Raw genomic sequence first — 14924 nt, 5'->3', positions numbered from 1 at the left:
ACACAAATAAAAAAAGTACTGTAGTAAAATAAACACATGGGTTATCTTCCAAGAAGTTCTTTCTTTGTAGCCATTAAGATGAGCTCAGTAGTTTTAATGATGCACTCGCGAGAAATAGTAGTTGAAGCAAAAGAGAGCATCAAAAAGCAAATTCAAAACAAATTTAAGCCTAACATGCTTCCTATGCATTGGAATCTTGTAAATAAACAAATTCATGAAGCATGATGCAACCTGCATAGAAAGATAAAACAAGTGTAACTTCAAAAATTTCAGCATATAGAGAGGTGTTTTAGTAACATGAAAATTCCTACAACCATATTTTCCTCTCTCGTAATAACTTTCAGTATCATCATGAGCAAACTCAATAATATAACTATCAAATGAAACATTCTTATCATGAGTCTCATGCATAAAATTATTACTACTCCCAACATAAGCATAGTCATTCTTATTAATTGTAGTGGGAGCAAATTCAACAAAGTAGCTATCATTATTATTCTCATCAAGTGTAGGAGGCATAGTATAATCATAATAAACTTTATCCTCCATAGTAGGCGGCACCAAAAGACCACTATCATTATAATCATCATATATGGGAGGCATATCATAATCAACATAAACTTTCTCCTCAATCCCCGGAGGGCTAAAGAGATCATTGTCATCAAAACCGACCTCCCCAAGCTTAGAATTTTCTATATCATTAGCAACAATGGTGTTCAAAGCGTTCATACTAATATCATTGCTACTAGCATGCAAATAAGGTTCCATAGGTTTTTTAATTTTCGCATTAAACCATTCATGTCTTGACTCAGAAATAGTACAAAAAGCTCACAGATGTTTTCCATTATGCCTTACTAGTGTTTAACAAGAAACAAAAAGATGCAATTGCAGGATCTAAAGGAAATAGCTTCGAGCACACACACAACGGCAACAGGAAAGTACTTAGTTACCTGAGACCGAAGTATGAGTGCCTTTTACCTTTCCTCCCCGGCAACGGCACCAGAAAAGTGCTTGATGTCTATGGGTGCTTCTATTCTTGTAGACAGTGTTGGGCCTCCAAGAGCAGAGGTTTGTAGAACAGCATCAAGTTTCCCTTAAGTGGATCACCCAAGGTTTATCGAACTCAGGGAGGGAGAGGACAAAGATATCCCTCTCAAGCAACCCCGCAATCACGATACAAGAAGTCTCTTGTGTCCCCAACACACCTAATACACTTGTCGATGTATAGGTGCACTAGTTCGGCGAAGAGATAGTAAAACACAGGTGGTATGAATGAATATGAGCAAGTAGTAACGGTGCCGTAAAAGTGCTTGTCAGCGTGCGCTTGATGGTAGTAATATTGCAGGAAGTAAAGATGCAAGAAAACAAGAAACAAGTGATGATTGCGTATTTGGAAACAAGGCCTAGGGATCATACTTTCACTAGTGGACACTCTCAACATTGATCACATAAATAAATAAGTTCTCTTCCTTTGTGCTACATATACTCTTGTTTGATAATGAACACCATTCGTTGTGTAGGGCTACAAGAGCACCTCAATGCCGGAGTTAACAAGGTCCACAACATTCGACATTCATATTTAAGTAACCTTTAGAGCATAATAGATCTTTGCAATTTAAACCGAGTACTAACATAGCATGCACACTGTCATCATCACACTACGAAGGGGGAATAAATCACATCAATACTATCATAGTAATAATTAACTCCATAACCTACAAGAGATTATGATCATAGCCTACGCCAAGTACTGCACGATGCACACACTGTCACCATTACACCGTGAAGGGGGAATATACTACTTTAATAACATCACAAGAGTAGCACATAGACTAATAGTGATACAAAGCTCATATGAATCTCAATCATGTAAGGCAGCTCATGAGATCATTATATTGAAGTGCATAGGAGAGAGATTAACCACATAGCTACCGGTACAGCCCCGAGCCTCGATGGAGAACTACTCCCTCCTCATGGGAGACAGCAGCGGTGATGAAGTTGGCGGTGGTGTCGATGGAGGATCCTTCCGGGGCACTTCCCGTCCCGGCAGCGTGCCGGAACGAGACTCCTGTCCCCTGCATCTTGGCTTCGCGATGGCGGCGGCTCTGGAAGGTTTCTCGTACCGTGGCTTTTCCGTATCGAGGTTTTAGATCAGGGACCTTTAAATAGGCGAAGAGGCGGAGTCGGAGGGCTGAAGGGGCGATGACACAACAGGGGGGCGCGGCCTAGGCCCTTGCCGCGCCGCCCTATCATCTGGGCCCACCAGGGCTCCCCTCTGGTGGCTCTCGGGTGTTCTGGAAGCTTCGTGGAAAAATAGGATGCTGGGCATTGATTTCGTCCGATTCCGAGAATATTTCCTTACTAGGATTTCTGAAACCAAAAACAGCGGAAAACAAGAATCGGCCCTTCGGCATCTCGTCAATAGGTTAGTTCCGGAAAACGCATCAAAACGATATAAAGTGTGAACAAAACATGTAGGTATTGTCATAAAACTAGCATGGAACATCAGAAATTATACATACGTTTGAGACGTATCACGGGACGCCACCAGCGACGTACGTGCCTCAGAAGGCGCGTTGTTGGCTAGCAGCATGGACCAAAGGCGGCGGCGCTGCGACCCGAAAGGGCGACGCAGCGGCAACCCGATGCTCAATCGGTGGTATGCGCGTGCTCGGGGACGTGCTTGGCGGACGTGTGCGGGGTCGGTTGATCAGACCGACGGCGGCGCTACACGTGCCATAGCGTAGACTACGCGCCGCAGGTCGGAGTCGTTGGCGACGTTGTCGTTGATGTCCTGGGCGATGACGGCGAAGACGAACCGACGATGGAGACCGTGCAGACGAAGGCGGCCGGCTGCGACGCAAACGGCGTCCCATGTGCATCGCGTGCAGCCGTGCCGCACAGTCGATGGAGGCGGTGCCAGGCCCGGTCAACCGGCTCTACGACCGGCCCGGTCGGCCCTGGTCCCGGTTGGACCGGCTGCTAGACCGGACCAGCCGGCCACAGTCCCGGTCGTCCAGGGGGCTCTGCTCATCCGCCCGGTCGGCCTCCCGGTCAGACCGGCTGCTATACCGGACCAGCCGGCCGCAGTCCCGGTCGTCCAGGGGGCTCCGCTCATCCACCCGGTAAGCCGGCCGGTCAGACCGGCTGGTGGACTGGACAAGCCGGCCACCGTCCCGGTCAAACCGGCTGCTGGGCCGGACCGGCCGAGGCGGAGACGACGCGGGCGAGCCGGCGTAGGGAGATGTCCAGGGGGCTCCGTTCATCCGCCCGGTCGGCGGCCCGGTCAGACCGGCTCGCTGGACCGGACAAGCCGGCCACGGTCCCGGCCAAACCGGCTGCTGGGCCGGACCGGCCGAGGCGGAGACGACGCGGGCGAGCCGGCCGCGGCAGCCTACCAAGGCAGAGCGCGCTGACCAGCCGGCCGAGTCGACCGCGGTGGCCGGCGTAGGGCGGATGATGGAGGAGAGCCGGTGCAAAGTCGACGCCGAGGTTGGAGTAGAGGCGCGTGATGACGGCGGCGGTGGGCGACTCAATCCGATCTATGATCGGTAAAACCAAAAAGAAAACACCGGTCGAGCGACCGGCGGAGCAATAAGAAAACCAATCTACATATTGGGAAAAAAAGACTCGAGGGCAGCGGATCAACAGATCGGCGGACGAACCCTCATACGGGTTGCGCGGCCCCCGGAGTAGGCCATGGAGATTGACCTCCCCGGGGGCAGCGCGGGCGGCGGCTAGGTCAAGAAGCGTGCCGCTCTGATACCATGTAGAACGATAGAGGGGGAAAGAGATTGCGGAATATGTTGGATGTATTATTGAGCCTCATGGGCGAGTATATATAGGAGTACAAGGGACCGACTTGGAGTAGAGGACAAGAAACAAATCTATCCCTACCTAATCTATCCCTAACCGTACGTATACCAAATATATCTCTAACACCTCGGGCAAAAATGCCCTTCCATTACGGCCCAGGGGCCACAAGTCCACCAAGGCCGATCTAAAGCGCAACGCTTCAGCCCTTGCGTTGAGCGACACCTTTGTTAAGGTTCATGCATTAGCCACTTGAACCAAAAGTCTGAACTGATGGAATGGGCAAGGCAATCTACTTATATACTTCAACACCCCCCTCGCACGTGTGACGGGAAGACGAGAAGACAAGTCAACACGTATAGAGAGGCAAAGAGGCAGCAGGAGGCCGGGCACGGCAGGAGGCTGCGGGGAATTTTAGAATAAATTGTGAAAGCCAGGATTTGAACTCGGCACCGCGCCCGATACCACGTTAAGGCTAACGCACTGCACCACTGAACCAAAAGTCCGAACTGATGGAAAGAGCTGGGCAATGAAGACGATGATAGCCGAGGCACAAGAGGCTCCGGCAAACAGGGATGAGAAGGGGCGTCCGGAGAAGGAGATCCCTGCTGTCATCTTCACCGACATCCGACATCGCTAAATAGGCCATAGAGGTCCAAAGAATGGATGCCTCAGCTAAGTTGCTTGCGGGACCGGATCATGTTCACCAACTTGAGCATCATGGATCCAAACCAAAGGGCATGGGTTCAAGAAGATACGAGCTATCATCCACTAATGTGACTGTGACCGCCCACATCTATCGCACTTTACTTCATTTTATTCGTACTTTGCCCCTTTTGCAACTTGCCCAACTAGTATTTATGCGCCCAGCTAGTATTTATGTGCACTTCATGATTGACAAAATTAGCAAGTTTTAAAGCACTATTTTCATTGTTTGTATGGCCACTTTATGAATTTGGTTTAAAAATCAAAATCAGGCCGAGCGAACAAAATGTGTGGGACCACTGGGTTACCCCCAACCCAAACAGACATATGAGACAATAGATAGAAAACGAGAAAATATATAATTTGATAATTGTTTTACAATAGTGCATAAAAAGGTCCAACACGCAGCGAAGCAGCATGACATTTAGCAGACCATCACTTAACTACAGAATCTAAGATGACTCCCGGGCGAGCACTCGACCAACCATACCTATATTGCCTTCCCTGTCGAGGCATCAAAGATCAAACCCAGTGTCAACATCTATCTTAATCCATCTCAAAGGAACGTTTATCTTAATCGACCCGTGCGATGGAGGAATACACTGCATAGCACTTGTGGACACAAACTGATGATCATCTAGAAAGGATCGCCCTCACATTTCTTCTGTTTTGCATCAAAAGCAGAACGTGGCATCCCTGCAAGGAATTCCAGTAGTTGTCCAGGAAAGCAACAGAATCTGAAGATGAAGCATCCCCATTCCTGATTGTTGCCCTCAGAGCTTCACCAAAACACAAGTGGACACTTAATACAATGCATTCCTCCATGCACCGATGTATTTCAAATTTCAAGGGAGAAGGCCCATCAGTTTAAACGAGAGGAATGTAACTTGGCATCCCAACTACCAAGCTATCAGCCCAGAATTTGGTGCTAATTAGACAGTCATGCATTGCAGCAGTAGTACAAGTAAACAAGAGGTAACGATGCAAGCTGTAAACTCGCCTGGGGAATCTTTGAATGGCTGATGCATGACAGTTCGCATATCTGCCTTGTTTTGTGAGACTGGGTGAATCAAAAGTATGTATGGGAGGTTCGTCAAACAATGAAGTTTTGGAGCTAGATATAACCTTGTTCGCAACAAATTTTATTGTATCAGGGTTATATGACCATTACCAGAAGCATCATATCATAATTATGACAACAAGAAGCTTCACTAAAGCTACAATTTACATAGTATGTCACAATCATATAGGCCCATAAATCATAATCGCAAAGTAACTCTAGCTGCATGATTTTCTTTCATGTGTTAATCAATTCCACAAGATTCTGCTAGTGGTTCTAAAATATCAAAAAGGAGCGGTTTCCGTTGAGTGACACTCCCTACATTTGGGTTCACAGGGCATTTAGATATTGTCCTAAGTCGAACTTGTTTTATATTTACCAAAGTAGTACAAAACAACATCAATATCTAAAATACCAGTTGAGGTGAACATATACCATCGAAAAAAATAAGGTATTTGTTGTTGGTGAACTTCATATTATGACTTCAATTTTTGTTCTCCCATATACATTCAAAATGCAAAGCAGATAAATTGATGCTGCCTTTTTCGCACCTTGGTGCAGACAATATTAGTATCTCCAAACAAAAAGAGTGAGAACTTGCATTCCTGCAAAATTCATCCAACAAGATTAGCATCGATTGTAATCCAACATAAGTAAAAGAGAAAGGGGACAGGGTGGAAAACCTGAATCTGCATCTCCAATCCCAACCCCTCCTCTTCCATCACGACCTATCCGATCTTTCAAAGCTCCAAAAGGGGAACATAGTCTCGTAATCATAAATCAAGGTGCATTACCATAATACAAGCCATTTTTATGCGCATATTTTACAGTTTGCCAAGACAACTGTGCACACCAAATTTTTTTTTTTTTTTTTTTTTTTTTTTTTGAACATAAGAGGGTCCTGAAGGACCCGGAGCTTATATTAATGTTGAACAGTATTACAACACAGCTCAAACCAAATATTCGTGCTCTGAAAACCAGAGCCTAAACATCTAGTGTCTAGAAGCACACATGAAAGAGAAGTTGCTGAGGAACCACACAACCTAAACAGAAGAATGCAATTGGAGCCTGCCAGGGTGTCCGGTGAGAACTCGGACTCGAAGAACCTGCAACCGCATTCTCCAGGGGCCTTCTGCGAAGTCTCCAACCGTAGAGCCAGCGGCTCAACCAGCAATCGCGTTGGATGACTCGACCGAGGTAGAGGGTTGAGCTGTAGATCAAACAGAGGCATCACCGAGCTCAAGACCAAGATATCTTCTCCGCCAAATCTGAGGAGCGACAACGGAAACACTCTCACCCGTTTCCGGCGAATCAACTCGAGCGGCACGAAGATTGAATAGGCAGCATGAACAACAACTTGCATTATGTATGATGTGCAACATCTAGGCTGAACCATTCTAAGCATAGGCAACTGATATGCGCTGACCGACCAAAGAGCACGAGGACGCCATTGAATATTCAGAAGCACCGGCGTCGATGCAAAACATGAACAAATCAGCATTCCCACATCATCCTTTGACAGCTTCATAAGGTTGCAGCCGGCAGAACCCAAAGGCCTCCAGCACACGGGCATCACAGCAATAGTAAATTGAGTCAAAAAACAGGAGCCTGGGGCAGCACAACAAGTGGTGCACCTCACCCTTGTGTGCAGGTACAGATTCACCTGCAACAGTTTGCTCAATCCTTGGATCAAATGCATCAGTAACATGCCCATAGTTTTCCCATTTGTGCCTGAGCTGCTAAGATCTTGGAGAAAGCTAGAGATGTGAAGGGCCTTCAACTGCATCAAATTATCCCCAACAAATTGGCTGGAATCATGAACTCCGTCAGTAGTAGCAGCCTTGTCTTCCCATGGAGCACAAGATCCCAACTCCCCCTTCGCCCTTCCACCACCTTGGTGGCATAGGCGAATGGAACTGGGGCAGAACTTCACCAAGAAAGGGAGCAGAATCCCTCCGAGAATCTCGTTCTCAGCCACCATGGCCAAAGAAAGAAGAGGACAGAGAGAAACACACACATCCAACTCGAATTTATTCCAGCAAGAAATAGAAAGGAACATGGGAGCAAGGAACTCCGAAGAAAATCCTCGCCATGGAACCAGCAGGGAGGTGCCGGCATAGGAAACACCAGCTCCCTCACTCGCACCCTCCGCCTCGTTGCTACGCAGATGAGGAAGAAAAGTTTGAGGAAGAGAAACCATGGATCTGGATCCGGCCACCGTTTTATTTGCTGGGAGAAAATTAACTAAGAGAGAACCTAAAACTACTAGAAACCAGACCCCCCTCTCACCCATCACCGGCCACCATGGCCGCCGGCGACGAGGGAGAGAGAGGCCGGTGAGGAGATCTAGGGGAAGAGGCTCAAGCAGAGCAGTCTCCACAGGGGTACACACCGACCGGAGAAAGGGGATGATGGTTTGTTTATGGATGGAACCTCTGTGCACACCAAAATGGAAAAGAAATACGTTGAATAATCTCATTATTTGGAACACTAATATCAATCACAGATGAAGTTGATTATAGCCATAATACTCCACCCATCCTATCTCGGTTACAGTACTACGAGAGAAAATACACTGCTAACAAACACAAATCAATGGACAAAATCTACACTGGTAGCATTTATGTAATGAAGCTGGTGCTTAAGGAAGACCATGCCAGCGGACAGCAGATGCAAATTTTGTTGCACAATGAAAGAGAGATACAAATATCAGTGGATGATCTACAGATTTAAGGATATCACTGGATAAAAAACTCGAGAATTTTACTGAAAGGAAACATCATCCAAATGAATGTCATTACAAAAGCACTCTTCAACAGCATTTGCATGTTAAAAAAAGTAGTGGTAATAACTAAACTTAAGCCTGAACAAAGAAGTGGTAGTGAGCATATAATCTTAAAAAGGTAATTATCCTCAAGGGCAAAATTAAGGCATAAAAACGTGTCACTAATATCCCAATATCTCGTAATTACCCAGACATTTACCGGCTATCCAAATGCCTCTTTCAAGGGCCAGTCTGGAAGGCTGGAAAGAAATTCAGTACCGTTTAATACACTGGAATTGGACAAAAAATTAGCCATCCAAGCAGGACGTACTGTTTGTAGGCAATGTCTACTTGTGCAGCAAAGCTTACCAGAGGTTGAAACAAAAAACAACGAAACCACAACATTCCCTTCTCCAGGCATTCTGCAGGTTCTGTACAGATGCGCTCCCATGTCTGCTCAAAGAGCTCACAGGCAGCAGCTTCTTTGCAAAGGATCCATCGTAAAACAACATCACTGGTCTTTACATGTCAACAACCTCTGTCCGAGCTGGAGTAAGATACTTGGAGATGGTAGTGGGCATGTAGGTGAACTCCATGCTGTACACACACCGTGGTGTGAATTCGGTCACTCCTTTCAGCACCTTCTTCTTCGTGTCCACAGCGATCACCCACGCATCCTTCTCCATCTCATCGATCTTGGCCATGAAGTAGACAATGTCACTGTCCTCAGACAAGCTGATTGTGGGGTGACCAATGTGGAGCCTCTCCAATGTTGTGGCATCTTCATCAATGTCCCTTGGCAATGTAGGCAGCAATGCTGCCATGTCCGCTGGGACGGTGATACGGGAAGACCTAAGCTTAGAGTGCATGTGCCAGCCGGAACTGCCAGCTGCTGCCGTCATGCTCCACCTGACAATCGTCCAGCCAGCTGAAAAGTAGGTGCCATGAAGCCGTTTTGGGCGAGGGCCTGGCCTGACATGGATCTGCACCTCAACATACTCAATGCGACCATGGACTGCCGCAACGGTCCTATAACGCCGTGAAGTGCCACGCAGAATGTTTTTCTTCTTAACTGGCCCAGCGTCGGGCAGCGGGATGTAGCGAACCAGCCGGCTGGTGGGGGTGTCCTCCATGCCTCCCAACACATCACAGAGGATGATGCCGCGCTCAAGGTCAACCCAGCCCATGGTGCCAACATCTCCTCCGACGTTTATTACCACGGAGCTCTCATGTGCTGCAAGCTGGTCCTCAAACTGCTGGTCCGCCAAGACAGCAACCTTGCGGTCCCAAGTCGTACTCTGGGAGTCGTACGTGTAGAGATTGCAGCGACTCATTCGGGGTTTCAGATCATGGGTACGAAGTGCGGCGATCTTGTATGCATCCAAGTCGCCGCGGCTCTGGCGGCGGCCATCGGGGTGGCTGGCGCGGTAGCGTAGGAGGCCAACCTCCTCATGATGGAAGTAGTATGAGACAGTGTGAAGGAACAGGGTTGGCCCTGGATGGCAGACCTTCTCCAGCACCGGCGGGAATGCGACAGGGGCCCGGTAGACGTAGTAGTCCTGGTTGGAGCGGTGAGAGCCATGCGCCAGGAGAAGTAGGGCGAGGTTACCCTCTGACGCGACCAGCCTAGGCTCCGAGCTGAACTCGGTGGGTGTGTTGGCGGTGCAGGCTACGCAGAAATGGGAGACGCCCGGCGGCTGGGCGAGGAAGAAGCTCACCTGCACCTCCCTGCCGTCCCTGGTCAGCGAAGAGGCGGTGGTGTTGTTCTGCTCGTCGACGATGTAGGCGGATGTGTCGATGAGGGCTTCTTCCACGGTGCAATCATTGCTGAGTCTGCAAGCCGGAGCCGGCAGCCGCAGGGAGGCTTCCAGATAGCGCTTCATGGACATGGATCCTTTCGTCCTCGATCAAGATTATGCCTGTGGATCTAAGGTAGTCGGGAAAAGAGGACCTACTGGAGCTGGACTCGAGAATCAATCGGGAGTGCGGAGTTCTAGTCGGATAGAATCAGAGTGGATCTAAATGAGTGAAAGAAGGGGGAGTGGGAGGACGAAGCAGGAGACGCTCGGAGGCGGAGCGAGGAACAAGGTGACCTGCCGTCCCTGGTGAGGGCGTACGCGGCGGGCGGCGCTTGACGCGGAGGAGGACCGGCGATGGCCGATGGCTTCTTCGTCCTCCTCCGCTTCTCTTCGTCGTCGTCGCTGCCTCGGCTTCTCCTACTTCTCCCGCCTCTTCTAGACAAGAAATCGGGCACCTGAGGAGGCGGAGGAACCCTCGCCGCTGCCCATCGTCGCCGCCGGCCTTGTATTCTCCTTCTCCGCCTCCGAGTGATGGGAAAGAGTGCGACCTGTTGGTGTGGGCTGAGGTCTCGTGTTGGGTCCAGGGAAAAATGAGGCCTGTATACTCCAATCATACATCTCGGCCCCTCTCGCAATTGGGTCCGTTTGCGTCGTCCCGCCAAAACGAAAATAATCATTTTTTTACCGCGCATCCGTTTGCGTCAGGAGTGCCTCCAGCAGGCCAACGCATAAATAGTTTTACCCAATTTTTTTCTTTTTCATTTAATCATTGATAGAAACATTAAACAAACTAGTACATAGTTTTGAACATGGTTTCAAAATTGCAGGATAAGAAAACCTAAATAGTGTTCGACTCGATCTTTCGCTGCCAAGAAAGACACCTAGCCGCCAAAACTAGAGAATCCAGTTGGGTTCTGTGAGCTTATGACCACCACTAATGGCTTCACTTGGTCGGTGGCCATCTTCGCTGCAAAGAAAACACTTGAACAATACTAGTAGTCGGTGTCCTCGCCGAACTCGTCCGTGTAGTAATGCCTGCGGTAAAATGTCTCGTCGGACACCTTGACGATCATCTCGTTGTCGCCTTCGTAGAGGAAGGTGAGTAGGAAGCCGACCTCGAGGTTGTGGACACAGATGAACTTGTCCCACCCGGTGTGCAGGTACATCTTGCCCTACCCATCGAACAAGACCTCGACAGGCCACCGGCAGAAGCTACATCTGGTGATGAGGACATCCCTACCTCACTACTACCTCCGTCATTACCAAATGAAGATGAACCTGCTGTGAAGCTCAAGTCCAATGAAGTTCGGATTGGACCGATTACAAGAGCTCGTGCGAAGCTACTTAAACAACGAGTGAACTTGTTCCTAAACGATATTTTGATTGATGAGAACTTTATATCGCCTAAGTCCTATTACTTATGTATCATCGGGTATCAAGAGGAGACAAGCATCGCACGAGGAGAGGAGCAGTTGGACATGAAGACGGACGTCAAGAGGGCCGTGAAGGCTGGACATGGAGCTGGACATGAAGATATCTCATGGACGCGCGAGGAGGAGCGGGAGGAATGCGCGAGAGGAGAAGAAGAAGTCCGAGGCCGGTCCCGGAACCCGGTCGGACCGGCCCCCGGACCGGACCGCCCGGTCCTTGGCCCGGTCGACCGGTCGTAAACCGGCCACCAACCGGAGGAAATTTATCGTACGGAGCGAAACCGGAACTCCGCGGCTTCCGGTTTCCGACCGGTTGACCGGACCAGGCAACCGGACCGCCCGGTCCACGGCCGGTTGACCGGACCACAAACCGGACAGCCCGGTCCACGGAGTCGGTTGACCGGATCCCGCAGTCGGACCGGTCCGAGTCCGTCTCGACCGGATCTATTCGGGTCGGTTATTTTTGTATCTTTTCGACCAGAACTCGTCCCGGACACCTATATAAGTGCCCGGGACGCCCCCCTAGTTGCTTGAGACCACGTTTAAGATAAACCCTAGTTCTTAGTTGTTTGCTCTGCAAAACTATTGAATTCCCTACACCATATTGCTTGGATATTGTGTAGATCATGTTTAAGTCTTGTGTGATCTGCTGTTCCATTGGGAATTAGACGGTTGCAACTTACCGCTTCGTGGTCGGCGGCTACGTGCGCAAGTGTGTGGAGTTGCGAATATCTTGCAGGGTTGAGAGCTGTTGCATTGGCGACGAGGACCAATCGAGAGATCTCGTTGCGTCATACAAGTTATCATCCACTACATCGTCGTGTTTCTCCGCTGTCATTATCCCGTGATCATCATCACCACCGTTTGCTTCTCGAGAAGATTGGGCCACCCCTTATCATCTTGGTATCGGATTTCCGGTTTTCCTCGGTAAGCCATCCACAATCCACCCCATAGTTGAGTTGTGAGTGTTTTCCTATCCAGAAAAAGCCATAAAAAGTTAGGGTTAGGGTTTGCCATAGCCTTAGATTGCACTAATTTCGAGTTTTAGTTGCTTTTCGTAGTTGTTTTTGCGTACCTTTATCTTTCTTCTAGTAGAATTGTTAGGGTTTGTATTTTCTTTTCATCTAGTTTGTCATCTAGAGTCGAGTTTTGTTTACTCCCGAGTCCACATAGCATACAGTGTGTTTTGTCCAAACCATAGCTACAGCCTTTCGATATACGTGACTAGGAACTTCCCCAGAAGAGACTAGTTTTACCGCTCGACAGGCTGCTCATTAGGGTTTTGGTGCTTTGAATTTCTTGTTGGCCGTGTTATCAAGGAGTTGAGTCATAAAAAAAAGAGAAAATTAAAAAGAAGCAAAAAGAGCTACATAGCTGCGTGTGTTATACAAAAAGAAAAATACAAAAAGAAAAGTGTCGTGCTAGTTGAATCAAGTGAAGGCCTAAGTTTACTTTACTGCATCCGTAGTTGAGCAATCTTGTGCCTGTCTCGTTGAGCTTTGCTAGCGTCTCTCTAGTGCATTGCAACCTTTTCTTCCATATAGTTGCATTGCCCCATTATATCGCCTTGTGTGAGTATCTTTGGTTGTCTACGGTCAGCGCTAGAGCTTGTTATTGGTGCAAATAGGTAGCCTACCTACAGCCCCACATATATCCTGCTTTGTCGTGTGATTGTTCTTATACCCTTGATATTCGCTTCGCTACATCCGTGCACTAGTTGTTCCTACAAGTGGTAAGCAACACTAATTTACTTTGGAACGGTAAGATTTCCTTTTCTTATCGGCTTTGAGTGAGTTGTGAGAGTACCACCATATATTTTGGATTTAGTGCACTAACCTACTAATCATGTCCGCTAGTGATAATAAGATTGTTAACCAGGAAAACAAGAATTCGGCGAGATATCGTCACATGGAGGGAGTATGAAGCTCTTCGTAACGAGATGCGACGTGAATTCCGCACTAAGGATGATGAGCTTAAGGATACAGTTGACGAGATCAAGCAAAAGTTGGATGCTACTAATATCACCGTCACTGGATTGGCTGATCAAATGACCGATATACAGCGCAATCTTGCCGATATGCGCCTCGCTATTGAGAATTTGATTACACAACAACAACAAGACGATGATGAAGATCCTGAGCTTGAAGATGACGCACACAATGCTCGTGGTGCGCCTCGTGGTCATCGTCCGCGTGGTCGGGCTCCACTTGGCCGTAATGGTCATGGGCAAGATGAAGAAGATGGATTGGGTAAGCCCAAGTTTTCCATACCCAAGTTTGAAGGAGGAGCTGATGTTGAAGAATATCTCACTTGGGAGCTCAAGATAGAGAAGTTATGGAGCTTACATCCCAACTACTCTGAAGATAAGAAGATCAAGCTTGCTTCTTCTGAATTTGATGGTTATGCATTGCGTTGGTGGGATTCTTTGGTTCGTAACCGCGACGAAGATGGTGCACAACCTATACGTACATGGCGTGCGATGAAGGAGGTTATGACTTCTCGTTTTGTGCCTACAAATTACATGCGGAATATATTTGATAAGCTAACACTATTGAGGCAAGGTGTGAAGACTGTTGATGAGTACTACATGGAGATGGAGATGCTTATGCAGCGTGGTCGTGTCCGTGAGTCTCTAGAGATGACAATGCAGCGTTTTCTCAATGGATGGAAGTATGATGTTAAAGGCATTGTTCGTCATTACACCTACACCGATATGAATCAATTGTTACATCATGCACGAGAAGTCTGAATCACGGTTGGTTGAAGAAGCAAAGGTTAAAGGACGTGCTACGGGAGCTGGGCGTTTTACACCCCGCGCGCCCTCTACGGCGCACGGCACCGTCGACGCGCTCCGTTCCTTACTCTACTCCGCCTAGCAAACCGGTCTCTAATGTATCTAATGCAAAGAAGTCCGAATCTGCGGCAAGTACGAGTGGTTACGGTGTGTCTACAACGCGCAACCGCGATATGCTTTGCCATACATGTGGTGGCAAGGGTCACTTCAAGAGAGATTGTCCTAACCGCAAAGTCATGTTTATCAATGAGGACAATGAGTATGAGACCTGGAGATGATGTTGATCCAAATGCTCCAGGACAATGATGACTATGACACCGATGGTGAAGATGCATATCCTTCGATGCTCGTACCATTGTTGTGTCGCAGCGTGCTCTTAATGTGTTGCCTAGTGCATCTACTCAGCGCTGCAATTTGTTCCAAACCAAAGCTTTGGTTGGTCCTGACAAGGCTTGCAAGGTCATTATTGATGGCGGGAGTTGCCGCAATTTAGCAAGCAAGGAGTTATGTACCAAGCTGAAGTTGAAGTACCTACCGCACCCGCATCCATATTATATTC

General features: G+C 48.2%; 1 protein-coding gene across 1 annotated transcript; it reads right to left on the bottom strand.

The window, feature by feature from the left end:
* Window positions 1-8166: 8166 nt before the first annotated feature.
* Window positions 8167-9571, bottom strand: LOC124686498. The gene has a single exon (XM_047220429.1). The coding sequence runs from the start codon at window positions 9527-9529 to the stop codon at window positions 8864-8866; it is 666 nt and encodes a 221-aa protein (XP_047076385.1). The 5' UTR covers window positions 9530-9571; the 3' UTR covers window positions 8167-8863.
* Window positions 9572-14924: the final 5353 nt, after the last annotated feature.

This window comes from Lolium rigidum, chromosome 2 (assembly GCF_022539505.1).
Source record: "Lolium rigidum isolate FL_2022 chromosome 2, APGP_CSIRO_Lrig_0.1, whole genome shotgun sequence".
In the NCBI taxonomy this organism is placed as follows: domain Eukaryota; kingdom Viridiplantae; phylum Streptophyta; class Magnoliopsida; order Poales; family Poaceae; genus Lolium; species Lolium rigidum.
Note: the sequence above shows the minus strand (reverse complement) of the source record. Positions and strands in the feature narration are given on the sequence as shown.

Bases quoted from the DNA above. Each gene is read 5' to 3' on its own strand.
- LOC124686498 (XM_047220429.1), bottom strand. From the start codon at position 9,529: ATGGGCTGGGTTGACCTTGAGCGCGGCATCATCCTCTGTGATGTGTTG.